At 35.1% G+C, this 27,497-nt stretch overlaps 1 protein-coding gene across 1 annotated transcript in view; it reads right to left on the reverse strand.

Annotated features, from left to right (window-relative positions):
• The window catches only part of DNAH12 (dynein axonemal heavy chain 12), a 238,341-nt gene that overhangs the window by 150,574 nt on the left and 60,270 nt on the right, over positions 1–27,497 (reverse strand). The window contains exons 12-17 of the mRNA XM_059939970.1: positions 21,824–22,002; positions 18,479–18,614; positions 12,362–12,487; positions 11,303–11,437; positions 10,776–10,969; positions 9,532–9,775 (exon numbers count right to left, since the gene is read on the reverse strand). Coding sequence (XP_059795953.1) covers positions 9,532–9,775; positions 10,776–10,969; positions 11,303–11,437; positions 12,362–12,487; positions 18,479–18,614; positions 21,824–22,002 — 1,014 coding nt within the window. The remainder of the gene's footprint in view (positions 1–9,531; positions 9,776–10,775; positions 10,970–11,302; positions 11,438–12,361; positions 12,488–18,478; positions 18,615–21,823; positions 22,003–27,497) is intronic.

The raw sequence follows: 27,497 nt of genomic DNA on the forward strand, positions 1-27,497 counted from the left end.
GTACCAGATGAAGGAACAAGATAAAACCCGAGAAAAACAACTAAATGAAGTGGAGATAAGCCACCTTCCAGAAAAAGAATTCAGAATAATGATAATGAAGATGATCCAGGACCTTGGAAAAAGAATGGAGGCAAAGATCGAGAAGATTCAAGAAATGTTTAACAAAGATCTAGAAGAATTAAAGAACAAACAAACAGAGATGAACAATACAATAACTGAAATGAAAAATACACCAGAAAGGGGCTTCCCTGGTTGGCACAGTGGTTAAGAATCTGCCTGCCGATGCAGGGGACATGGGTTCGAGCCCTGGTCCGGGAAGATCCCACATGCCGCAGAGCAACTAAGCCCATGCACCACAACAACTGAGCCTGCGCTCTAGAGCCCGCGAGCCACAACTACTGAAGCCCGCATGCATAGAGCCCGTGCTCCGCAGCGAGAGAAGCTACCGCAATGAGAAGCCCGTGCACTACAATGAAGAGTAGCCCCCGCTTGCCACAACTGGAGAAAGCCCACATGCAGCAACGAAGACCCAACACAGACAAAAATAAATAAATAAAATAAATAAATTTTTAAAAAATGCACTAGAAGGAATCAATAGCAGAATAACTGAGGCAGAAGAATGGATAAATGACCTGGAAGACAGAATGGTAAATTCACTGCCATGGAACAGAATAAAGAAAAAAGAATGAAAAGAAATGAAGACAGCCTAAGAGACCTCTGGGACAACATTAAATGCAACAACATTCGCATTATAGGGGTCTCAGAAGGAGAAGAGAGAGAGAAAGGACCTGAGAAAATATTTGAAGAGATTATAGTCGAAAACTTCCATAACATGGTAAAGGAAATAAACACCCAATTCCAGGAAGTGCAGAGAGTCCCAGGCAGGATAAACCCAAGGAGAAACACTCTGAGACACATAGTAACCAAACTGACAAAAATGAAAGACAAAGAAAAATTATTAAGAGCAAAAAGGGAAAAACGACAAATAACATACAAGGGAACTCCCATAAGGTTAAAACCTGATGTCTCAGCAGAAACCCTACAATCCAGAAGGCGGTGGCACGATGTATTTAAAGTGATGAAAGGGAAGAACCTACAACCAAGATTACTATACCCAGCAAGGATCTCATTCAGATTCGATGGAGAAATCAAAAGCTTTACAGATAAGCAAAAGCTAAGGGAATTCACACCGCCCAAAACACCTCTACAACAAATGTTTAAGGAACTTCTCTAAGTGGGAAACACAAGAGAAGCAAAGGACCTACAAAAACAAACCAAAACAATTACGAAAATGGTAATAGGAACATACATATCGATAATTACCTTAAATGAGAATGGACTAAATGCTCCAACCAAAAGACACAGGCTCGCTGAATGGATACAAAAACAAGACCCGTATATATATGCTGTCTACAAGAGACCCACTTCAGACCTAGGGACACATACAGACTGAAAGTGAGGGGATGCAAAAAGATATTCCATGCAAATGGAAATCAAAAGAAAGCTGGAGTAGCAATACTCATATCAGATAAAATAGACTTTAAAATAAAGAATGTTACAAAAGACAAGGAAGGACACTACATAATGATCAAGGGAACAATCAAAGAAGAAGACATAGCAATTATAAATATATATGCACCCAACATAGGAGCACTTCAATACATAAGGCAAATGCTAACAGCTATAAAAGAGGAAATTGACAGTAACACGATAAGAGTGGGGGATCTTAACACCTCACTTACACCAATGGACAGATCATCCAGACAGAAAATTAATAAGGAAACACAAGCTTTACATGACACAATAGACCAGATAGATTTAATTGATATTTACAGGACATTCCATCCAAAAACAGCAGATTACACTTTCTTCTCAAGTGCACATGGATCATTCCGAGGATAGATCACATCTTGGGTCACAGATCAAGCCTTGGTAAATTTAAGAAAACTGAAATCATATCAAGCATCTTTTCAGACCACAACGCTATGAGATTAGAAATCAATTGCAGGGGAAAAAACGTAAAAAACACAAACACGTCGAGGTTAAACAATACGTTACTAAATAAGCAAGAGATCACTGAAGAAATCAAAGAGGAAATCAAAAAATACCTAGAGACAAATGACAATGAAAACACGACGATCCAAAACCTATGGGATGCAGCAAAAGCAGTTCTAAGAGGGAAGTTTATAGCTATACAAGCCTACCTCAAGAAACAAGAAAAATCTCAAATAAGCAATCTAACCTTACACCTAAAGGAACTAGAGAAAGAAGACCAAACAAAACCCAAAGTTAGCAGAAGGAAAGAAATCATGAAGATCAGAGCAGAAATAAATGAAATAGAAACAAAGAAAACAATAGCAAAGATCAATTAAACTAACAGCTGGTTCTTTGAGAAGAGAAACAAAATTGATAAACCTTTAGCCAGACTCATCAAGAAAAAGAGGGAGAGAACTCAAGTCAATAAAATTAGAAATGAAAAAGGAGAAGTTACAACAGACACCGCAGAAATACAAAGCATCCTAAGAGACTATTACAAGCAACTCTATGCCAATAAAATGGACAACCTGGAAGAAATGGACAAATTCTTAGAAAGGTATAACCCTCCAACTCTGAACCAGGAAGAAACAGAAAATATGAACAGACCAATCACAAGTAATGAAATTGAAACTGTGATTAAAAATCTTCCAACAAACAAAAATCCAGGACCAGATGGCTTCACAGGTGAATTCTATCGAACATTTAGAGAAGAGTTAACACCCATCCTCCTCAAACTCTTCCAAAAAATTGCAGAGGAAGGAACACTCCCAAACTCATTCTACGAGGCCACCATCACCCTGATACCAAAACCAGACACAGATACTACAAAAAAAGAAAATTACAGACCAATATCACTGATGAATATAGATGCAAAAATCCTGAACAAAATACTAGCAAACAGAATCCAACAACACATTAAAAGGATCATACACCGTGATCAAGTGGGGTTTATCCCAGGAATGCAAGGATTCTTCAATATACAGAAATCAATCACTGTGATAAACCATATTAACAAACTGAAGGAGAAAAAGAATATGATCATCTCAATAGATGCAGAAAAAGCTTTTGACAAAATTCAACACCCATTTATGATAAAACCCCCAGAAAATAGTCATAGAGGGAACTTACCTCAACATAATAAAGGCCATATATGACAAACCCACAGCCAACATCGTTCTCAATGGTGAAAAACTGAAGAAACCATTTCCTCTAAGATCAGGAACAAGACAAGGTTGTCCACTCTCACCAGTATTCTTCAACATTGTTTTGGAAGTTTTAGCCACAGCAATCAGAGAACAAAAAGAAATAAAAGGAATCCAAATCGGAAAAGACGAAGTAAATCTGTCACTGTTTGCAGATGACATGATACTATACATAGAGAATCCTAAAAATGCTACCAGAAAACTACTAGAGCTAATCAATGTATTTGGTAAAGTAGCAGGATACGAAATTAATGCACAGAAACCTCTTGCATTCCTATACAATAATGATGAAAAATCTGAAAGAGAAGTTCAGGAAACACTCCCATTTACCACTGCATGAAAAAGAATAAAATACCTAGGAATAAACCTACCTAAGGAGATAAAAGACCTGATTTGCAGAAAACTATGACACTAATGAAAGAAATTAAAGATGCTACAAATGGATGGAGAGATATACCGTGTTCTTGGACTGGAAAAATCAACATTGTGAAAATGACTATACTACCCAAAGCAATCTACAGATTCAATGCAATACCTTTCAAGCTACCAATGGCATTTTTCACAGAACAAGAACAAAAAATTTCACAATTTGTATGGAGACACAGAAGATCTCAAATAGCCAAAGCAATCTTGAGACAGAAAAATGGAGCTGGAGGAATCAGGCTCCCTGACTTCAGATTATACTACAAAGCTACAGTAATCGAGACAGTATGGTAGTGACACAAAAAGAGAAATATAGATCAGTGGAACAGGATAGAAAGCCCAGAGATAAACCCACACACATAAGGTAACCTTATCTTTGATAAAGGGGGCAAGAGTATACAATGGAGGAAAGACAGCCTCTTCAAAAAGTGGTGCTGGGAAAACTGGACAGGGACATGTAAAAGAATGAAATTAGAACACTCCCTAACACCATACACAAAAATAAACTCCAAATGGATTAAAGACCTAAATGTAAGGCTAGACACTATCAAAGTCTTAGAGGAAAACATAGGCAGAGCACTCTATGACATAAATCACAGCAAGATTCTTTTTGACCACCTCCTAGAGAAATGGAAATAAAAACAAAAATAAACAAATGGGACCTAATGAAACTTAAGAGCTTTTGCATAGCAAAGGAAACCATAAACGAAATGAAAAGACAACCCTCAGAATGGGAGAAAATATTTGCAAATGAAGCAACTTACAAAGGATTAATCTCCAAAATTTACAAGTAGCTCATGCAGCTCAATATAAAAAAGACAAACAACCCAATCCAAAAATGGGCAGAAGACCTAAATAGACATTTCTCCAAAGAAGATATACAGATTGTCAACAAACACATGAAAGGATGCTCAACATCACTAATCATTAGAGAAATGCAAATCAAAACTACAATGAGGTATCACCTCACACCAGTCAGAATGGCCATCATCAAAAATTCAACAAACAATAAATGCTGAAGACGGTGTGGAGAAAAGGGAACCCTCTTGCACTGTTGGTGGGAATGTAAATTGATACAGCCACTATGGAGAACAATATGGAGGTTCCTTAAAAAACTAAAAATAGAACTACCATACGACCCAGCAATCCCACTACTGGCATATACCCTGAGAAAACCAGAATTCAAAAAGAGTCACGTACCACAATATTCATTGCAACTCTATTTACAATAGCCATCGACATGGAAGCAACCTAAGTGTCCATTGACAGATGAATGGGTAAAGAAGATGTGGCACATATATACAATGGAATATTACTCAGCCATAAAAAGAAACGAAATTGAGTTATTTGTAGTGAGGTGGATGGACCTAGAGTCTGTCATACAGAGTGAAGTAAGTCAGAAAGAGAAAAACAAATACCGTATGCTAACACATATATATGGAATCTAAGAAAAAAAAAAAAGGTTATGAAGAACCTAGGGGTAAGATGGGAATAAAGACACAGACCTACTAGAGAATGGACTTGATGATATGGGGAGGGGGAAGGGTAAGCTGTGACAAAGTGAGAGAGTGTCATGGACATATATACACTACCAAACGTAAAATAGATAGCTAGTGGGAAGCAGCCGCATAGCACAGGGAGATCAGCTCGGTGCTTTGTGACCACCTAGAGGGGTGGGATAGGGAGGGTGGGAGGGAGGGAGATGCAAGAGGGAAGAGATATGGGAACATATGTATATGTATAACTGATTCACTTTGTTATAAAGCAGAAACTAACACACCATTGTAAAGCAATTATACTCCAATAAAGATGTTAAAAAAGCAAAAAAAAAACCCCCAAAAACCTAAAACTAGAATTACCATATGACCCAGCAATCCCACTACTGGGCATATACCCCGAGAAAACCATAATTCAAAAAGACACATGCACTCCAATGTCATTGCAGCACTATTTACAATAGCCAGGACATGGAAGCAACCGAAATGCCCATCGACAGACAAATGGATAAAGAAGATGTGGTACGTATATACAATGGAATATTACTCAGCCATAAAAAGGAACGAAACTGGGTCATTTGTAGAGACGTGGATGGACCTAGAGACTATTATACTGCGTGAAGTAAGTCAGAAAGCGAAAAATATCGTATATTAACACATATATGTGGATTCTAGAAAAATGGTACAAATGAACTGGTTTGCAAGGCAGAATTAGAGACAGAGATGTAGAGAACAAACGTATGAACACCAAGGGGGGTAAGGGGGAGTGGTGGGATGAACCGGGAGATTGGCATTGACATATATACACTAATATGTATAAAATAGATAAGTAATAAGAACCTGCTATATAAAAAAATAAATTAAAATAAAATAAAATAATTAAAAAAAATAAAGCAAACAACCAACATTACCCAGCAATGACTTTGTTTCCAGTACCATATTATAGAGCACTGTTTCCCCAAATTTTGGGTTTTACAGCAGATGTTAATAAAAATTATTTAAAAACTTGGGGAAAAAAAGCAAAAAGAGGGAGGTGGTATGTCCTTTCAATGCCATATGGGGTACAGGGCCACCTAAGGAAAATTTAACGTTTAAAGAGTGTATTTTGTTCAACTCACTGTTTACTACTTAAAGTCCCAGACTGAGAAATTACATGTTAACTTGTAGATTTGACCAGTAGAAATGCAAGTAATTTCTGTCTAGTAAGAAGGATAATTCCAAATGTTACAGTTTATTGTCCTGTATGACATTAACCAGCCTTATATCAATATTAGCAATCTTTTGCCAACATTCCTTTACTAAATTGTCTGTAAATACTCAGCCCGTCAAATGCTCTTTGAACCAGCCTTACCACCTTAGTGGTTCTCCCATTAATTAATAAATAGAATAAAATATTTGACACATGTTCATTTTTATTTTTGTATGACAGTCACGTTTTCATTTTTTGTAAATAATAATTAATAAGGTAATTTTTTTAAATTGGAGAACCATAGACTTAAGTTTACTCTAGTTGCTATATATATATATTTTTTTTTAATTAATTAATTAATTTATTTATTTTTGGCTGCATTGGGTCTTTGCTGCTGCGGTGGTATGCGGGCCCCTCACCGCGGTGGCTTCTTTTGTTGCGGAGCACGGGCGCTAGGCAGCAGGCTCAGTAGTTGCGGTGCACGGGCCCAGCTGCTCCGCAGCATGTGGGATCCTCCTGGACCAGGGCTCGAACCCACGTCCTCCGCACTGGCAGGCGGACTCCCAACCACTGCGCCACTAGGGAAGTCCCTAGTCCCTATATTTTAAATAGATAATGGGGTAGGGGTTGGGGTAAAGGTAGAAGCAGGGAGTCCCAACAGGACCTTTTTGTAGAAATCCATGTAAAAGAAGATGTAAGTTGGACCAGATTGGTGTCACTGGGAAAAATGAATTTTGAGTTTGCCATGTGTATTGGACATCCAAGGGAAGACTACAAGTAGGAAGTTGTAGATATGAATCTTGGGTTTGGAAGAAAGGTCTGGACTGGAGTTAAACATTTGGGAGTTGCTAGCATATAGATGGTATTTAAAGTCACCTATATTTTTGATGAGATTGATGGATGAGATTGATGAAATCATCAAGACAGTGAGGGTAGAGAAAGAAAAGGACCAATGACTTAGCCCTAAGACTTTCCAACATTAAGAGGCTAAAAATAATAAGAAGAGAATAGCAAGGATGGGAATACCCCGGCAGTCCAGTGGTTAGGACTCTGTGCTTCCACTGCAGAGGGCATGGGTTCTATCCCTGGTCGGGGAACTAAGATTCCACATGCTGCAGCCAAAGAAAAGGAAAGAAATTAAAAGAAAATAGCAAGGAAAAAATTTAGTGATACTACTAGTGGTATGGGACAATTTGTTTATCTTCCATCTCAAGATGACTTTCAGAGTACATGATGACGCACTGCTATGAAGATAGGAATAATGGATGGTGCTGATAAGAAAGGAAAGGAGGAATATCATTTAGATAAATTAAAAAATGACCAAAGGCTTAAATGTTAACAATAAACTATAACTAAATCCCTAACTAGGCTGATTAAGAAAAAAGAGAAAAAATAAAAATTATTAATATTTGGAATGAAAAAGGAGTTATCCCTATAGATTCCACCAACATTAAAAGATAATAAATAAATATTATGAGCAACTCTATGGCAATAAATTTAACAATTTTAGAAAATGGAAAAATTCCTTGAAAAATACAATTTACCAAAATTGACACAAAATTAACACAAATCTGAATATTCCTATATCTATTTTAAAAATTAAAACTGTTTTCAAAATCCCTCCCATGAAGCTCCAGGTCAATGGTTTCACTGGCAAACGTTTCTCTAAAATATTTAAGAAAGAGATAAAAACAATTTTATACAAAACTCTTTTGGAAAATAGAGATAAAACTTCCCTTCTGTTTCATAAGGCCAACATAATCCTGATAGCAAAACCTGACAAAGATATTACAAGAAAAGAAAATTAAGACCAACATCACTTCTGAACATAATCTCAAAAATCTTCAATAAAATGTTAACATACTATTAATATTAACATTCAAAGCCTAATCTCCCTAGTCCTGTTTCTAGGACTAGAAATCAGGAAGGAAAAGACCATTAATTCAATTAAAAAAATAGACAAGTAGACCAAACAGTTCACAAGCAAAGAAATATAAAATATTCTTAAATATATTAATTTAGGCTTAACATTTTATGTAATAAGAAAAATGAAATTCTTCTAGCAGATTAACAAACACCCAAGTTTGATGATATTCTGTTGTCAAGGTTGGTGAGAGTACATACTGGTAAAATCCATACAGAAGGTAATTCAACTGTAGATTTTAACCTGGAATTTACTCTTTGGCAACTTACGTTACAGTCACACCTTCACACACAGAAATTTTACACCAATATATAATATTTATAGGTGTAGAAAAGAATGAAAAAACTCTATATACAATAAGAAAAGGTCTCCAAGATAAATTAAAACAAAGGGGGGAAATAATATAAACGGTATGCTATTTTTTTTCAGTATGCTATTTTTATGTAAAAAGATGGAAGGATTAGAATATATATTCACATTGTTATACATGTAAAAAAACTCTGAAGTATACAACAGAAAGTAGTAACATTGATAACCTAATAACAGGTGAGAAACACAGCAAGGAGACCGTTCAGGTATATCTTTTTATATTTTTAAACCATGCGAATTTATTAAATATTGAAAAAAATTTTAAGTAGTTACTTTAAAAATTTTTTCAGGCAGCTCATAGAATATCTGAGAGTGCTAGGCACAGACAGGAACAATGTTGAAAAACAGAGTTTGCACTCTGAGCATGCTGACAGTGGAAACTTGGCACTACCACTAGAACCACTGCCAGTACTGCCTTGGGAACTTAGATGTATTATTTACTGTCACAAAAACTGTTATTATTCTCTATTTATAAATGAGGTGACTGAGGTATGAGAAGTTAAATATCTTGCACAAGAGGCATATTGCGATTACCAAGCACAGAATTGTGATATAAACCTAGGTAGTGTGACTCCAAACCTTTCTCAGCTAATTGGTACCCTGGGTTGCTGCCCATAGTATAGGCTAACTTGTTTATTCTAGTAATTTTTTATCCTCTTCAAATCATTGTAACTGGTCATTACAGTCTTTTCTATTTGTTAAGGATTGTTCTATGAAGGGATTGATTTCGATGACATCATCAGGAAAGAATGAAGCATGTATTGAGAAATAGATCAAGTTTTCTGGATTCAGCTTTGGTTTTGCTTTCCAGTTTTTCCATTTCTCTTCATTAGCACTTGATGCAAACAACTCTACCAGGGCTTTTAAAAATGTCATTAAATGTGTTTATACCTTAATAACTTTTATCTGCTCCATTACTGCAGTGCACATAGTAATAGTAGGATTCTCTTTTGGTTCTTCTTCAAGTTTCTCTTCTCCCAGAGATCGTCTTTTTGCTGCCTTTCTTTTTTCTTGTAATTCCTTCTTTTGCTTTGTTTGGAAAAATTTCAGAGTCTTAAAAATTTCTCGGGAAAATTCATCTACATCAGCTTCCATGCTTTCCCCATTAAGGTCCAAAAACCCTCCATCCATCCACCTGAATTGAAAGAAAAAGTAATATTAAACTCAGAGGGGCCTCCCTCGTGGCGCAGTGGTTAGGAATCTGCCTGCCAATGCAGGGGACACGGGCTTGACCCCTGGTCCAGGAAGATCCCACATGCCGTGGAGCAATTAAGCCTGTGCGCCACAACTACTGAGTCTGTGCTCTAGAGCCCGCAAGCCACAACTACTGAGTCTGTGCTCTAGAGCCCACGAGCCACAACTACTGAAGCCCGCATGCCTAGAGCCCATGCTCCACAACAAGAGAAGCCACCGCAATGAGAAGCCCGCACATCACAACGAAGAGTAGCCCCCGCTCGCCGCAATTAGAAAAAGCCCGCATGCAGCAATGAAGACCCAACACAGTCAAAAATAAACAAATAAATAAATAAATTTATTTAAAAAAAAGACTAAGGAAGAATGATTAAAAACAGAATTAAAATTAAGTGAAAAAAATAGAATATTTTAATTTAAAAAAATATTAAACTCAGAGACTTTTGGTGTGTGAAAAGGCCTTAGAGATTCTTTAGGCTAGGCCCTTCATTTCATAATAGAAACAACTGAGAACAAGAGCAATTAACAGTTTTTCTCAGTCACACAGATAGAATGATGACAGACAATACTAAAACCACAATTTCAGCTATGCTGCATGTGCAAAAATATGAATCAGACTGTAAATGGACAACTAACAGTATCCAAATAAAATGCTGATTTGACTCCATACTTCTAATTCTTAGTGTCAAATGAATGAGTCAAATGAATTAATTGCATTAAAAAATGAATCAACTCTGGAAAACCCAAGTGAGACTTTAGATATTATATTAGTAAGGCTAGTTAGCAACATTTGATGCTTCTCCTATATAATATTTGGTTTTTCTTTCAAATGGACAGATAAATCCTACTTTTAAACACCTAGCCAACAACAACAAAAATCAATGTACATTTTATAAATCTTTTTATATCTTTGCTTAATTTTTTATTACATTACCAGAAATTACCGTTTTTCTGTTCGTTGCCACTTCAAAACTAAATTAAAAAACTTCTGATAGGGCTCAATGTTAACTTTTAATTTATCCAGTTCAGGATATTTTGTCAATTCCCATCTGAAAAGTTCCTCTTCTTTATTAATAAATTGAACTGCTTCTTCAGATTCCTGAATACGTTTTTGTAGTTGTCTTACATCTGTCACATACTGAAAGCAAATAATTTTTTATTTCAAGAAATACCCAAGAAATGTTATAAAAATAAAATTATATAATACTGCATAGGCTATGTCTTTGCATATATATAGCAACTTTAAACATCAACTTCACAACATTACCATGACACAAAGCAAAAGGTATGGTTATGTCTATCTTACAAATAGAAAACTAAATCACAAAAAAGATTACATAATTAGCAGCAGTCCCAGGCCTAAGAGTCAGGCCTCTGTTTGCCTTAGTAAGCACAGGTTTTTCTATATTATAGAAACATGTCCTGTATTAATCTACTAGCTTGCCATAGGTACTGTCTATATTTATCAGACCTGCTGCATGTGGTCCAGTTCTGCAAATTCTGCAAACTCTTCCATGTGGCGTGATTCCTTTTCTATTTCCAAAATCAGTTTCTCTCTCTTTGCTATTAGCTCATTTTCTTTTTTATGTTTAGCATTCTCAAGGAGCTTTAAAAAAAAATTAATCATGTTAACTATTTTGTTACAAAGAATTATCAAATCAGAAATCCGAATGCTTTATACAGTAACAAAAAAATCAGCGAAGTAAAAATAAAACATTGTACAAAAATAAAACATTGACTGATATAAAAATGAAAAGAATAATAAACCACAAAACCACACAGAAAAACTTTCCTATATCTCCAAAGTGACTGTACCAATTCTTATTTATTAGATACTTTAACTATTTAACAGATTCTGGGAAAATAATAAAAGCTACCATATATTGAGCACTTGTTATGTCAAGATTTATTAAACACTCTACCTATATTACCACAAGTATTAGTATCCTCATTTCAGAGGTGAAGAAATTTAAGCATATATAGAGGTTAAGAGGCATGTCCAATGTCACAAAATCATAAAAGTCAAAATCTGGATTAGAACTCTGGCTTATCTAACTGAAGTCCATGCTTTTCATTACTACTATACCATCTCACTTCCCAATTTAGGAGAAACTAGTTTACATTAGGACTTTTTCAAAATCTGAAACTATATTCAGTCTTATATAAAATCCTGAATCTGCTACTTCTTCCTGGGAAAGTTACTTAACTTCTCTGAAACTCATTTTTCTCATCTATGAAATGGGGAAAATAGGAGCACCTGGGATTTTTGTATTAAATGATTTAATAGCACAGAGCTTACAATTATTATTATTAATTTGTAAATAGTTCTGACTTTTTTAATGTCAGTCCCACTTTTTACAACCTGTGGGTTAAGCCTAAGCCTGCAGGGCCATAAATGTTGCTAACCCCAAAATCATACTGACACATGAAGATACTTTTTAAAGGTAGATGGCAAGTATGTATGAAAATTAAATGAACATTGTGCTTAAAATATCATAATACAAAAATACATATTGAAAAATATATTCACCTCATCATTTTCATCAAAGATGGGATTAATATTCCAAGGCCACATAAGGACAGCTGAATTTAAAGCTAAGTCTTCTGGAGGAAATAGAAATACATCTAAAAAGTAACTCAGCTGGCGTTTGGATTCCTACAGAAGAAACTCCAGATATATTAAACCATATAGAAAATCTAAAGCATTATGAAAAAGAGAACCAATAACAATTTCTAATACTCTTTCAAATTTCAACCTGACTCAGATTATTAACTGATATTTCATATTACCCAAACCACATGGGTATTTTAATAACTGTAGGGTTATTTATTTGGCTTCATACCACAAAACTGCAGATTTTTATACCAGAAATAAAGCTTTTTAAAGTTTTCACTTGCAGTTGACTTAACAGAAAGGTACTCTTGAGTCTCCATGTAGATGACTGAAAATGATGATCAAATATGCAGCTTTTGTTCAGCAACCCTTTAAATTTTTTTCTTTTAAAAGATTTTACATTTTTTATTCTTATGTATTTAATTTTTGAATCTTTGTTGACAAAGATTTTAGCATCTTTTATTTTGTTTTGCATCTTCAGTGACAGTACCACATTTTTTGCCTACCATTAGCATACAGCAATTGTCTAGAAAGAGTTTAGGGGTGAATGGCAAAAACAAAACAAAACAAAACAAAAACCTTTAAAACCAATAGAGTTACCTGAATAGAGAAGTTGAATATCTTTACCCTCTATAGCTTACATATTTGCTGTATATATATATAATATATATAATATGCAGAATGCACCATATATGTATTATGTTGCATGTAGAAATTAACCTAATAAAACCTGATTCATGTAATTAATTATATTAATAGATTAAAGGAGAAAAAGCATAAGATCACCCCAACAGATGCAAAAAAAAAAAAAAGATAAAATTCAACATGCATTCACAGTAATGTTTTTCGCTTAATTTTTATTGGAGTATAGTTGATTTATAATATTTTGTTAGTTCCTGCTGTACAGCAAAGTGAATCAGTTATACATATACATATATCCACTCTTGTTTAGATCCCATTCCCATATAGGTCATTACAGAGTACTGAGTAGGGTTCCCTGTGCTATACAGTAGGTTCTTATTAGTTATCTATTTTATATATAGTAGTGTGCATATGTCAATCCCAATCTCCCAATGTATCCTCCCCACCCCCCCATAGAAGAGAATTTACTAATCTGATAAGGGAACCTATAAAAATCCTATAGCAAAAACAAAAAACAAAAAACAAAACTATAGCAAATTTCATACTTAATAGTGAAATCTTGAAGCCTTTCCCTTTGAGATTGGGAACAAGATGACTTCTATTCAACATTGTACTAAAGATCCTAACCAGTCCATTGTAGCAAGGAAAATAAAGTTTTGGAAATGTGTAATGTTTGATAAGGACAAAACCAAAACTGTCATTAACTACTAGTTATAAAATAGTATACGTAGACATTCCAAAAGAATCTTCGGATAAACTGTTAAAAGTAAAAAGAGAAAAAAAAACATATAAATTTTAAAGTTAAGATATTTAAATAAAAAAATTTTAATTAAGAAAAAATTTAGTGATAGCTATTACTTTGCATATAAAAATAAATTTTATAATATATAATAGTCAAAGTATAAAATAAATATCCATAAGTTCATATAAATAAATGATTGAATAAATTAATAAGCAAGGGAGAAGAAACAAGTCTCCTATGCAGAATAATTCCAAATAAATAATGTAGCTACACTACTCTAAAGGAGGAAAGCACAACTCCCCGGTTCTTAAGTGTGGATGCATACATTGACTTCCTTCCAAAGAAGACAGTATGGAAAGGGGGAGAGAGAGTGGAGAAACATGATAAACACTACTTCTGCCTGGTGATCAAGCTCAACATCAAATGCCATGTTGATAATATGTATCCTTGAGATGATGTGATGAAAATGGCACTTTTCCTTTGTGATTCTCCTCCAAAAAACCGACTACCCCGTTCTAATCATGAGAAAAATATCAGACAAATTCCTACTTCTCAAAACTATCAAGAACATCAAAAGTAAGGAAAGTCTAAGAAACTCTCAGAGCCAAGAGAAGCCTAAGGAGACATGACAACTAGATACAATGTGGTATCTCAGATGAGTTCCTGAGATAGAAAAAGGGCTTTCAGTAAAAAATAAGGAAATCTGAATAAACTATGGACGTTAGTTAATAATATATCAATATTGGTTTATTAATTATAACAAATGTACCATATTAGTGTAAGATGTTAATAATGAGAAAATTGAGTGTGTGAGGATGTGTGTGTAATATGGGGACTCTCTGTACTATCTACTAGGTTTTTTTGTAAATCTAAAACTATTTTTGTTAAAGTCTATTAATATAAGTTAATTGTATTTTTGTATTCAAGTAACTAAGATAAGATGAAAAATTTAAGATATAATTTAATATAACATTAAAAGCTATCAAGTACCTGAAAATATAACTAACAAAAGATGTGCATTGGGCTTCCCTGGTGGCGCAGTGGTTGAGAATCTGCCTGCCAATGCAGGGGACACGGGTTCGAGCCCTGGTCTGGGAAGATCCCACATGCCACGGAGCAACTGGGCCCGTGAGCCACAATTACTGAGCCTGCGCGTCTGGAGCCTGTGCTCTGCAACAAGAGAGGCCGCGATGGTGAGAGGCCCGCGCACCGCGATGAAGAGTGGTCCCCACTTGCCGCAACTAGAGAAAGCCCTCGCACAGAAACGAAGACTCAACACAGTCATAAATAAATAAATAAAAGAACGTGAATTTCTTTAAAAAAAAAAAAAAAGCAAACTGGGCTATTCCTTTCAGTAACAGTCAAGTGGTCTTAGTTTGCATTCAATTTCCAATCAGTTTAAAAAAAAAAAAAAAAAAAAAAAGATGTGCACGACCTCTACAGAGAAAATTATAAAATATTAAGAGATGTTAAAGAAGAGGTAAATGAATAAAAGATATGTGATGAACTGGAAGACTCCACAGTGTATGTACCGATTCTCTCCATCTATTTAATGCATTTCTAATCAAAATTCCAACAGATTTTTGTGGAATGTGAAAAACTGATTCTAAAATTTATATTGGAAAGATGCTAATTCTCTACATTTATTATCAATTTTATGCAATCTCAATGAAAATCCCAAAACGTTATTTTATGGGCTGTGATCATCTAATTCTAAAATTTATATGAAAATACTAATAGCCAAGAACAAACAAGAAACTTGATGAAGAATAGAGTGGGAGGACATGCTCTACCGGGTATCAAGAATTATTATTGCTATTACAATTAAGCTGTTGTAATTAAGTCAGTGTGGTATTGATACAAGGATAGACAAAAGGCCAATAATACAGAATAGAATGTCTTAAAACAGATCTGCACATATAGGGACACTTGATATATAATAGAGATGGCACTGCAGAGCAGTGTGGAAAGTATAGTCTCTTCAATAAATATGTAACTGCTCATGCATATGAAAAAGTAATTAAATAGGACCTCACATCATTCACAGAAATAAAATTCAGGAAGACTGAAAATCTAAACCTGAAAGGCAAAACTAAACAGCTTCCAGAAAAGGACACAAGAAAAAAATCTTGATGACCCTGGGTAGAAAAGGATTTCTTAAACAAGACACAGAAAGCACTAGCTGTAAAAAAAAAAAAAAAAAAAATTGCTCCATTTGACTACATTAAAATTAAGAACTGCCATTCATCAAAACACCATTAAAAACTGAAATAAATTACAGAGTGAAGGAAAGGATATTTATCAATAATATATTCAAAACTACTACACTGGGGGCTTCCCTGGTGGCGCAGTGGTTGAGAATCTGCCTGCCAATGCAGGGGACACGGGTTCGAGCCCTGATCTGGGAAGATCCCGCATGCCGCAGAGCGGCTGGGCTCGTGAGCCACGGCTACTGAGCCTGCGCGTCTGGAGCCTGTGCTCCGCAACAGGAGAGGCCGCAATAGTGAGAGGCCCACGCACCGTGATGAAGAGTGGCCCCCGCTTGCCACAACTAGAGAAAGCCCTCGCACAGAAACGAAGACCCAACACAGCCAAGGATAGATAAATAAATAAATTAATTTATTAAAAAAAAAAAAAAACTACTACACTGAACTATACACTTAAAAATGGTAAAGATGGTAAACTTTATGTTATGTATATCTTATCACAATTTTTAAAAACACTACTATAAATCAATTAGAAAAGGACACACAACCCAAAAGAAAAATGGGTAAAAGACATGTACTGGAGTGAAATACTACACAGCCATAAAAAAGAATGAAATTTTCCCATTTGTAACAATATGGATGGACTTGGAGGGTATTATGCTAAGTGAAATAGAGAGAAAGAAAGCCAGATAGAGAAAGAAAAATACTGAATGATATCACTTATATGTGGAATCTAAAAAATACAACAAACTAGTGAATATAACAAAAAAAGGAACAGACTCACAGACTTAGAAAACAAACCAGTGGTTACCAGTGGGGAGGGGGGAGGGGGAGAGGCATTATAGGGGTATGGGATTAAGAGATACAAACTATTATGCATAAAATAAGCCACAAGGATTTATTGTACAACACAGGGAATAGAGCCAATATTTTATAATAACTATAAATGGAACATAGCCTTTAAAAATTGTGCATCACTATATTGTACACCTGTAGCTTATATAATATTGTACATCAACTATACTTCAATTTTAAATATAAATAAATAGATAAATAAAAATTTAAAAATACAATTTTCTTTTAATTTTTTTAAAAAACAAATACTAGTATTTCACAAAAGAGGAGCTCCAAACGGTCAATAAGCATATGAAAAGTGTTCTGTTCATTTGTTTTCAGGAAAATGCAAATTAAAAATACAGTAACCTCTACCCAACAGACTGGCAAAATTTTAAATATCTCACAATAGCAGGTATGGATAAGGATATAAAACAACAGGACTCTTAAACACTGCTGATAGGAGTATAAAATTGGAACTACTTTAGAAAAGAGTTTTGCCTTAGCTAGTAAAGGTGAAAATAAGTATATCTTATAACACCTGGAAGAAATGCATGAATATATGCACCAGCGTACACATACAGAAATGTTCCCAGAAGCATTGCTTTTAGTAGCAAAAGTAGAAACAACCCAACTATCCAGAACAGTAAAATTAAAATAATAAATTATTCTATGGTTATATAATATGAATACCAGACATCAATGAAAATAAATGAAAGTTAAGGAACAATGACATTACTAACATAATGTTGACAAGACACAAAAGAATAGAAATAGTATGATTCTATTTATATAAAGATCAAAATGAAACAAAAATTAGCTATATTGATTAGGAATGCATATTTAGATGGTAAAACTACAAAGAAGAGCAGGAAATGACTACTATAAAAGTCAGGATAGTGTTCACATCCAGAAAAAGACAGGAGATTGTAATGGGCTTCTAGGGTGTTGACAAGGTTCTGTTTCTTTCCCTGGATGATAATTACTGGATGTTTACTTTATAACATTTTAAATTGTACAATTTATGTTTTATGCAATTTTTGGTGTGTGTTGTATTTTACTTTTTTTTTTTTTCCTTTCGGCCGTGCCGTCCGGCATGTGACATCTTAGTTCCCCGACCAGGGATCAAACCCATGCCCCCTGCGGTGGAAGCGTGGTGTCTTAACCACTGGATCGCCAGGGAAGTCCCTATATTTCACATTTTTAAACAAAAATTAGAGTACAATATAGGTGAATAGGTATATAACCTTGTGGTGGGGAAAGCATAAGCATATATACTACTAAATGTAGAAACTATAAAAGAAAATATTTTTTTAAACCTTTGTTAAGGATGCACACATGGTGGAACTAAAGAAAAATAAAAAAGATTACTGTAGAAACCAAGTCAACACCTCTAGGAGGTAAAGGAAGGGAAGTAGTTATGGTCAGATAGTCATACACAGAGGGTTTCTAGGGTGCTGGCAATATCCTATTTCTTGACCTTGGTGGTGGCAACATAGGTGTTCACTTTATAACTTTGTTTAACTATATGTTTTATACACTTCCAATATGTTTATCATATTTCACAATAAAAAATATTTTAAAATATGTAAATTTAAAAATTCTTACCTTGATCCGTGAAACCAACTCATGAATTCTTACAGTCCGGGCTTTTTCTACATAAGATATGAGCTCCATCATCTGTTCTGTTGTCTCAGGGACTTTTAATGCATGCTCTTTAATTGCTTCAAATTCACTGCAAATACTGACATAATACCCTGCTTTATTATAGTTAGAGTAATTAATGCTATATCACACTAAATAAATTTTATTATGATTACTATAACATAGGAGCTGTGATCCTAAAAAAATTGGTTAATTCACTAAGATATCTTAAAATATTTAAGCATAACTTATCTGACATAACTCAGGATACATCATACATCTATAAAATCTATAAAATTAAGGTAACATTTTCTGTGTGACAAAGAGCATGCTTTGGATCAAGCAGCCCTACGTCTAAATCCTGCCTCAGCTGCTACTAGCTTTGAGAACTTATGTAAATCTCATAGGTTTAGCTTCCATATTTGTAAAATGAAGTTATTAACATTCATCTTGCAGGATTGTTGTAATACAATAATGAATAATGAATGTAAAAGAGCTTAGCACATAGTACACTCTCAATTACTGGTAACTATAACTATAATTTTTAGCATAATCATCAGCTTAATTATTATTATTATTAGTGTCCCTTGTGAAATGTGGTAAGTAAAAAGATCAAACCTCTGTATACATTTAAAAACCTATGATTCTTTCAGAATATATATGTATGTCAGTATGAACCTAGATACCCTATAGCCATTATTCAACTAAAGGTATATTTCATAGAATTTTTTTCCTTGTGCTTTGCAGTATCAGTACTGTCATGCCATTATTAGAAATATCAGAAAAAACCCTTGCAAAAACGAAGTACAAAAGAGGTAAGTGATTTTAAAAATCAATTTTAGCTCGTGCAGGTATTTCATTTATATTATGTGAGTAATTATACTTATTCATTCATCTAATAAATAATTGAGTACCTACAATGTGCTAAGCAAAGTTCTAAGCACTGGAAATATAACAGCAAATAGATAAGTCCCTACCATCATAAAGCTTACATTCAAGTTGATGAGAGAGACAAGAGCACATAAATATATAACACAATGTTAGGTAGTAAAAAGTGCTATGAAGAAAAAAAAAAAAAGCAAAGTAAAGGGATAAAGAATGATGGAGTATAGAGAAGGGGCCAGTATTTTATATAAAGTGGCCAGGAAATAACTCTCTAGAGAGGTGATATTCAAGATGAGAGAAGGAAAAAATGAGTCATTCAAATATCAGGAAAAAAGCTTCCAAGGAAGAAAAAATAGCAAGGATTAAAGCCTGAGGTAGCAATAAGCTTCGCATAGTTTAGGAATGGCAAGCAGGGCAGTGTGAATACAAAGGAGAGGACATAACATGAAATTGTAGAGATGAGCAGGAATCAGATAATGTAGGGCTTGACAGTTAATTCTTGATTATCAAAATTTTAGGAGGATGCATTAATGTTGATAATGCAAAAAAGACAGATGATCCTACTGTGGGTGCTTTCTTCTTATTAGAGCAGAATCCGAGTCCCTTGGGGAGTGACATTACAGCAAAAGAAAAGGAGTCCGGAATTCCCTGGCGGTCCAGTAGTTAGGACTCCGTGCTTCGACTGCGGGGGCATGGGTTCGATCCCTGGTCGGGGAACTAAGATCCCACATGCCGCGTGGCACGGCCAAAAACAAATAAAAAAAAGAACAAAAGAAAGAAAGAAAAGAAAAGAAAAGGAGGCAAACAAGATTATTGAGAGCAAGGTGGCCCAAGCAGATACTAAACCAAACTATGAAGTAAGAAAATTGTTCTTTAATAATTATTAATTTATTTAATAAATTGTGCTTAACATAGTGGCACATATTTCCTCCTTTTGATGTTACCTATCTCAAGTATGGAACTTAAACCGGAAAGAATCAAAGAATGAATGAGGCAGAGGAAAATGGACTTTTCAGCTGCTCTTATGTCATGGGTTTATAATAAGACAGTTATTTTGTTGAAAGAATTTCCCAGAAAAGTGACAGATATTACAAAAATAAATGCCAAAAAAGTCATGTCAAACTTAAAAAATTTTTAAATTAACTATGGTATTGTCACTGCTCTTACTCAAAGGGATTGTTAGAAATGAAGAGTCTTAATACTTTACCATCTTCAACATCTTTTTGTAGTATAATGTTGTACAAAGTACAGCTGACCAATACTTAACTTTCTGAGAGTCATATATTTTTTACTCATTTAAAAATATTTATTGATGTGATAGCTCCCTTTATTGGGTGCCTCTTCTATGCCAAGCATGGTGCTAGATACTTTACAAATGTTATCTGTGATCCTAACATTAGTCCTGCAAGGAAGGTATTATTTTTCATAGTTGGCACCGCAGGAAATTGAGGCTCAGGGAAATTAAGTAACTTGCCTAGAGTCACGGAACTAGTTCATGGCAGAGACCGGATTCAAATCCAGGTCTCTCTGATTCCAAGGCACATAATTCTCTTACATTGCTTCTGGGAAAATAAACATAATGGCTAACATTTCTTGAGTATTATGTTCCAGACACTGTGCTAGGTGATTTATATAAATATTAGTTTTAATCCTTATAGAAGTTGCAAACTAAAAGTCCTCTGGAGCCAGACAGGTAACAAATAAGTTAAATTATTTGGAGGATCAGTTGCTTGAGCACTGGATGAACAAACCAGAGGTCATTCTCCCTGTCAAAGGGAAAGTTTCTTCTCAACTCCATTTACCACTATAGGCCTAATGTGGCATGGTCTTCCCACTTTTTCAAGAAAAGTAAGAGATCTGGAGAGAGAGTGTGTGTGTGTGTGCGTGTGTGTGTGTGTGTGTGTGCGTGTGAAAACTCCTAATTTTGAAATGTTGATAGCAAATTCAAAATTTGTTTAAACAAAATAAAATTCACATTCACATTCAGCTAGTAGGCCACTAGTTCATGAATCCAATCTATAGCTATCCTGCCAACTAGGTATTACTGTCTCCATTTTACAGATGCAAAAAATAAACTAGGTGACACAATAAGTAAATACCGTGGTCAGGAATGATCCCAGATCTTCCCAATATCACTGAAAGTCTATGGTTTTTTCATTACCATGCAACCTGTATCCAAAAGCTGGTGTATGTCAATTTCTTTTTTTAAAAAAATCCTGGGTTGCCTCAAAACTAGTCTCAAACAGTATCAAACGAAAAGAAACCAAACCAACAGGACTATAAAGAAACCCTCTTAGGAGGTAGCTATGGAGAAAAACTTGTAAGTACTTATATTTTAATCTTTTATTTTTAAACAAGAATTGTCACTAGCAAACTATTTCTTTTAGCCTTATAATTCTGAGTTTGGCAACTAATTCTACTTACCTTTCATTTTCTTTCCTATGTTTTGAAGCTATGTCATTTAGTAATATGTTTGCGAAGGCTTTTGCTTTGTTTGTTAGGCCTGTCTTCAAATCTTCACAATCCAAACGCACCATAGGAAAATGAGCCCACTGAGGCAAAAGCATTATTTCTGAAGCAAGACTGAAAAATTTTCCTACAAACTTAAACAAAAGGATTTAAAACAAAAATGCTTAGAATTTTCAAATTCAGCTGTGATTTTATAGTACAGTATTATGGTGAAATTCTTAATTATATGATATAAATGTAAATTCATTTCTTTTTGTTAAGTGACTAAAATTTTATCCATTATCGCACGAATCTTTTTTCACCTGTCCTTTCATTAAGGAATTGACAAATCTACCAGTAAATATTCAATACGATGACATTTATAGCATCAATATCTGGACATGTCACAAGGTGAAATTTCCCTCAGTAACTATTTAAAAAAATTATCATCAAAGCCAACTCATCTCTTGGTTTAAAAACAAATCTGTATCATGTGACAATTTGTGTAGCTAACTAATATCAATACATGCTTGTGCCATTACTGATGCCTCACTGAAAATTCTAATTCAATCTTCAGGAAAATAAATAGAAGAAATTTTTTGATTTGGGTCAAAATAATCCAGGAGAGAAACATTGTGCCCTGCTGTTACCAACATTCCAAGATATTGGAATTTATACAAATTCCTAATACCCAGACACTGGGATAATTTTTTAAAATTGAGCAAAGTAGTATGGAATAAAACCTGGCAAGCTATGTTGTGATAAGTTTTATGGAAAGTGAAACATATCTACCAACTTTGGGTAACTTTGACTTAATTTCACAATCCATTCTTTTTTTAATTCTTTTTTTAAAATTTTGTGGCCATCTCGCATGGCATGTGGGATCTTAGTTCCCTGACCAGGGATTGAACCCACACACCCTGCACTGGAAGCAGGAGTCTTAACCACGGGACCATCAGGGAAGTTCCTCACAATCCATCTTTAATGTTGCCTCTACCTTCCTCCTCACCTCATCTCCACCCTCCACCAAAAGGCCTCATATTCCTTTTATTCTTCCTTAAGGAGACTTTTTCTTCATTTCCCTCTCTCTCAAGTCTACCCTATTTTTCTTGTCTCCAGTATTCAGTGGATTGGGCTTAAAATTTTCTAAGTTTAAAGGAAATGAGGATATTAATTAGTTAGTTTAAAGACTATACTCAGTAGTCTTGGATTTTGGTTACAAATATACCATATAGAGAGTTGATAGAGCTGATGGCACCTGAGAAGGGAGAAAAGATGTTTTCTCATTCTCAAAGGCCATCATCCAGTTTTTCAGGGATGTAATTAACAGATATGGAAAATAAAATGGGCTGGATCAAAGAAAACATGGCAACTGGAAACAACACAAATGTCCATTTACAGTAGAATTGATGGCATATTCATATATTGGAGTGCTATGCTATAATAAACTAGGACTATATGCAAAATATGGATGAATTTCATAATGACGAAAGAATAAAAACACAAAAAAATACATGTAATATGATATCTTCCATATAAACTTACCATGGGCAAAACTAAACTATATTATTTAAGGATGCATACATAGATGGTAACTATAAAGAAAAGCAAGAAATGTCAGGATAATAGTTCCCAATAAAGAAGGGAGAAGATTACGGTTGGAAAGAGGCACATGGGTGGCTTCTGGAATACTGCAAAATTCTAACTGTTAATCTAGGTAGTTATTAAGTTATAATTACCTATAAATCTGTACATATATGCTTTACATGATTTTTGTATTATATTACACTTTTTAATGGAATATTTTAAATGTACAAAAGTAGGTAAAATGTACCCATTTTCCAGCTTCAACCATTATGAACTCATGGCCAATCTTGTTTTCTCTATACCTCTAACCACTCCCCTTCTGTTTTATTTTTACAAAAATCCCAAGCATCATATCATTTCCTCTACATATATGTGTAGTTCATAATTTATTTCTCCCAAATAGGCATATTATTCACAACTATAGTATGTCATAATTGACAAAAAGTCCAGGGGTAGATCACTAAACCTAAAAGTAAATTTTTATATAGTTACGTAAGCCATCCAGAAATTATAAAATTCTAGAAAATTTCACAGCAAAATACTAGGCCTAAGAAGAGAGTCACTGTGAAACCCAATGAAACATGTTCCCAGCCTAGAGATTTAGGGTTTCCAGATGCTAAAAGTTATGGCCAGGATCAAAAAATTTAGCTGTTAGCTCATAGAATATTTATTGTGCCTATTCTCTGAAGAGCACTGTATTGAGATATATGGTAAAATACAAATGAAAGAGAATATACCATCACTGATTTTATGAAAGTAATAATGCATTTATGAATCCATTATGTATTTTTATAAACACACAAAAACCAAATAAGGTATAAAGTATGCAAATTAGAAAAACGTACAATCATCTCATAGATACAGAAAAAGCATTTAATGAGATTGGTTCAAGATGGCGGAGTACAAGGACATGCCCTCACTCCCTCTTGCAGGAACATCAGAATCACAACTAACTGCTGAACAATCACCAACAGGAAGACACTGGAACTCACCAAAAAAGATACCCCACATCCAAAGACAAAGGAGAAGCCACAAAGAGATGGTAGGAGGGGTGCAATCACAGTAAAATCAAATCCCAAAACTGCTGGGTGGGTGACTCACAAACTGGAGAACAATTATACCACAGAAGTCCACCCACTGGAGTGAAGGTTCTGAGCCCCACGTCAGGCTTCCCAACCTGGGGGTCAGGCAATGGGAGGAGGAATTCCTAGAGAATCAGACTGTGAAGACTAGCGGGATTTGATTGCAGGACTTTGATAGGACTGGGGGAAACAGAGACTCCACTCTTGGAGTGAACACACAAAGTGGTGTGCACATCAGGACCCAGGGGAAGGATCAGTGACCCCATAGGAGACTGAACAAGACCTACCTGCTAGTGTTGGAGGATCTCCTGCAGAGGCGGGGGGTGGCTGTGTCTCACCGTTAGGACAAGGACACTGGCAGCAAAAGTTCTGGGAAGCACTCCTTGGCATGGGCCCTCCCAGAGTCTGCCATTAGCCCCACCAAAGAGCCTGGGTAGGCTCCAGTGTTGGGTCACCTCAGGCCAAACAACCAACAAGGAGGGAAGCCAGCCCCACCTATCAGCAGACAAACAGATTAAAGTTTTACTGAGCTCTATCCACCAGAGCAACAGCCAGCTCTACCCACCACCAGTCCCTCCCATCAGGAAACTTGCACAAGCCTCTTAGATAGCCTCATCCACCAGAGGGCAGACAGCAGAAGCAAGTAGAACTACAATCCTCCACCCTGTAGAACAAAAACCACATTCACAGAAAGATAGACAAGATGAAAAGGCAGAGGGCTATGTACCAAATGAAGGAACAAGATAAAACCCCAGAAAAACAACTAAATGAAGTGGAGATAGGCAACCTTCCAGAAAAAGAATTCAGAATAATGACAGTGAAGATGATCCAGGACCTTGGAAAAAGAATGGAGGCAAAGATCGAGAAGATGCAAGAAATGTTTAACAAAGATCTAGAAGAATTAAAGAACAAACAAACAGTGATGAACAATACAATAACTGAAATGAAAACTACACTAGAAGGAATCAATAGCAGAATAACTGAGGCAGAAGAATGGATAAGTGACCTGGAAGACAGAATGGTGGAATTCACTGCTGCGGGACAGAATAAAGAAAAAAGAATGAAAAGAAATGAAGACAGCCTAAGAGACCTCTGGGACAACATTAAACGCAACAACATTCGCATTATAGGGGTCCCAGAAGGAGAAGACAGAGAGAAAGGACCCCAGAAAAGATTTGAAGAGATTATAGTCGAAAACTTCCCTAACATGGGAAAGGAACTAGCCACCCAAGTCCAGGAAGGGCAGAGAGTCCCAAACAGGATAAACCCAAAGAGAAACATGCCGAGACACATAGTAATCAAATTGGCAAAAATTAAAGACAAAGAAAAATCATTGAAAGCAGCAAGGGAGAAACGACAAATAACATACAAGGGAACTCCCATAAGGTTAACAGCTGATTTCTCAGAAGCAATTCTAAAAGCCAGAAGGGAGTTGCATGACATATTTAAAGTGATAAAAGGGAAGAACCTACAACCAAGATTATTCTACCCGGCAAGAATCTCACTCAGATTCAACAGAGAAATCAAAAGCTTTACAGACAAGCAAAAGCTAAGAGAATTCAGCACCACCAAACCAGCTCTACAACAAATGCTAAAGGAACTTCTCTAAGTGGGAAACACAAGAGAAGGAAAGGACCTACAAAAACAAACCCAAAACAATTAAGAAAATGGTAATAGGAACATACATATAGATAATTACCTTAAATGTGAATGGATTAAATGCTCCAACCAAAAGACACAGGCTTGCTGAATGGAAACAAAAAAAAGACCCATATAAATGCTGTCTACAAGAGACCCACTTCAGAACTAGGGACACATACAGACTGAAAGTGAGGGGATGGAAAAAGATATTCCATGCAAATGGAAATCAAAAGAAAGCTGGAGTAGCAATACTCATATCAGATAAAATAGACTTTAAAATAAAGAATGTTACAAGAGACAAGGAAGGACACTACATAATGATCAAGGGATCAATCCAAGAAGGAGATATAACAATTATAAATATATATGCACCCAACATAGCAGCACCTCAATACATAAGGCAAATGCTAACAGCTATAAAGGAGGAAATCGACAGTAACACAGTAATAGTGGGGGACTTTAACACCTCACTTACACCAATGGACAGATCATCCAGACAGAAAATTAATGAGGAAACACAAGCTTTACATGACACAATAGACCAGATAGATTTAATTGATATTTATAGGACATTCCATCCAAAAACAGCAGATTACACTTTCTTCTCAAGTGCACACGGAACATTCTCCAGGATAGATCACATCTTGGGTCACAAATCAAGCCTCAGTAAATTTAAGAAAATTGAAATCATACCAAGCATCTTTTCTGACCACAAAGCTATGAGATTAGAAATCAATTACAAGGAAAAAAACGTAAAAATCACAAACACATGGAGGCTAAAAATACATTACTAAATAACCAAGAGATCACTGAAGAAATCGAAGAGGAAATCAAAAAATACCTAGAGACAATGACAATGAAAACACGACGATCCAAAACCTATGGGATGCAGCAAAAGCAGTTCTAAGAGGGAAGTTTATAGCTATACAAGCCTACCTCAAGAAACAAGAAAAATCTCAAATAAGCAATGTAACCTTACACCTAAAGGAACTACAGAAAGAAGAACAAATAAAACCCAAAGTTAGCAGAAGGAAAGAAATCATAAAGATCAGAGCAGAAATAAATGAAATAGAAACAAAGAAAACAATAGCACAGATCAATAAAATTAAAAGCTGGTTCTTTGAGAAGATAAACAAAATTGATAAACCTTTAGCCAGACTCATCAAGAAAAAGAGGGAGAGGACTCAAATCAATAAAATTAGAAATGAAAAAGGAGAAGTTATAACAGACACCGCAGAAGTACAAAGCATCCTAAGAGACTACTACAAGCAACTCTATGCCAATAAAATGGACAACCTGGAAGAAATGGACAAATTCCTAGAAAGGTATAACCCTCCAAG

The sequence above is a fragment of the Balaenoptera ricei genome, chromosome 11 (genome assembly GCF_028023285.1).
Source record: "Balaenoptera ricei isolate mBalRic1 chromosome 11, mBalRic1.hap2, whole genome shotgun sequence".
Taxonomy (NCBI): domain Eukaryota; kingdom Metazoa; phylum Chordata; class Mammalia; order Artiodactyla; family Balaenopteridae; genus Balaenoptera; species Balaenoptera ricei.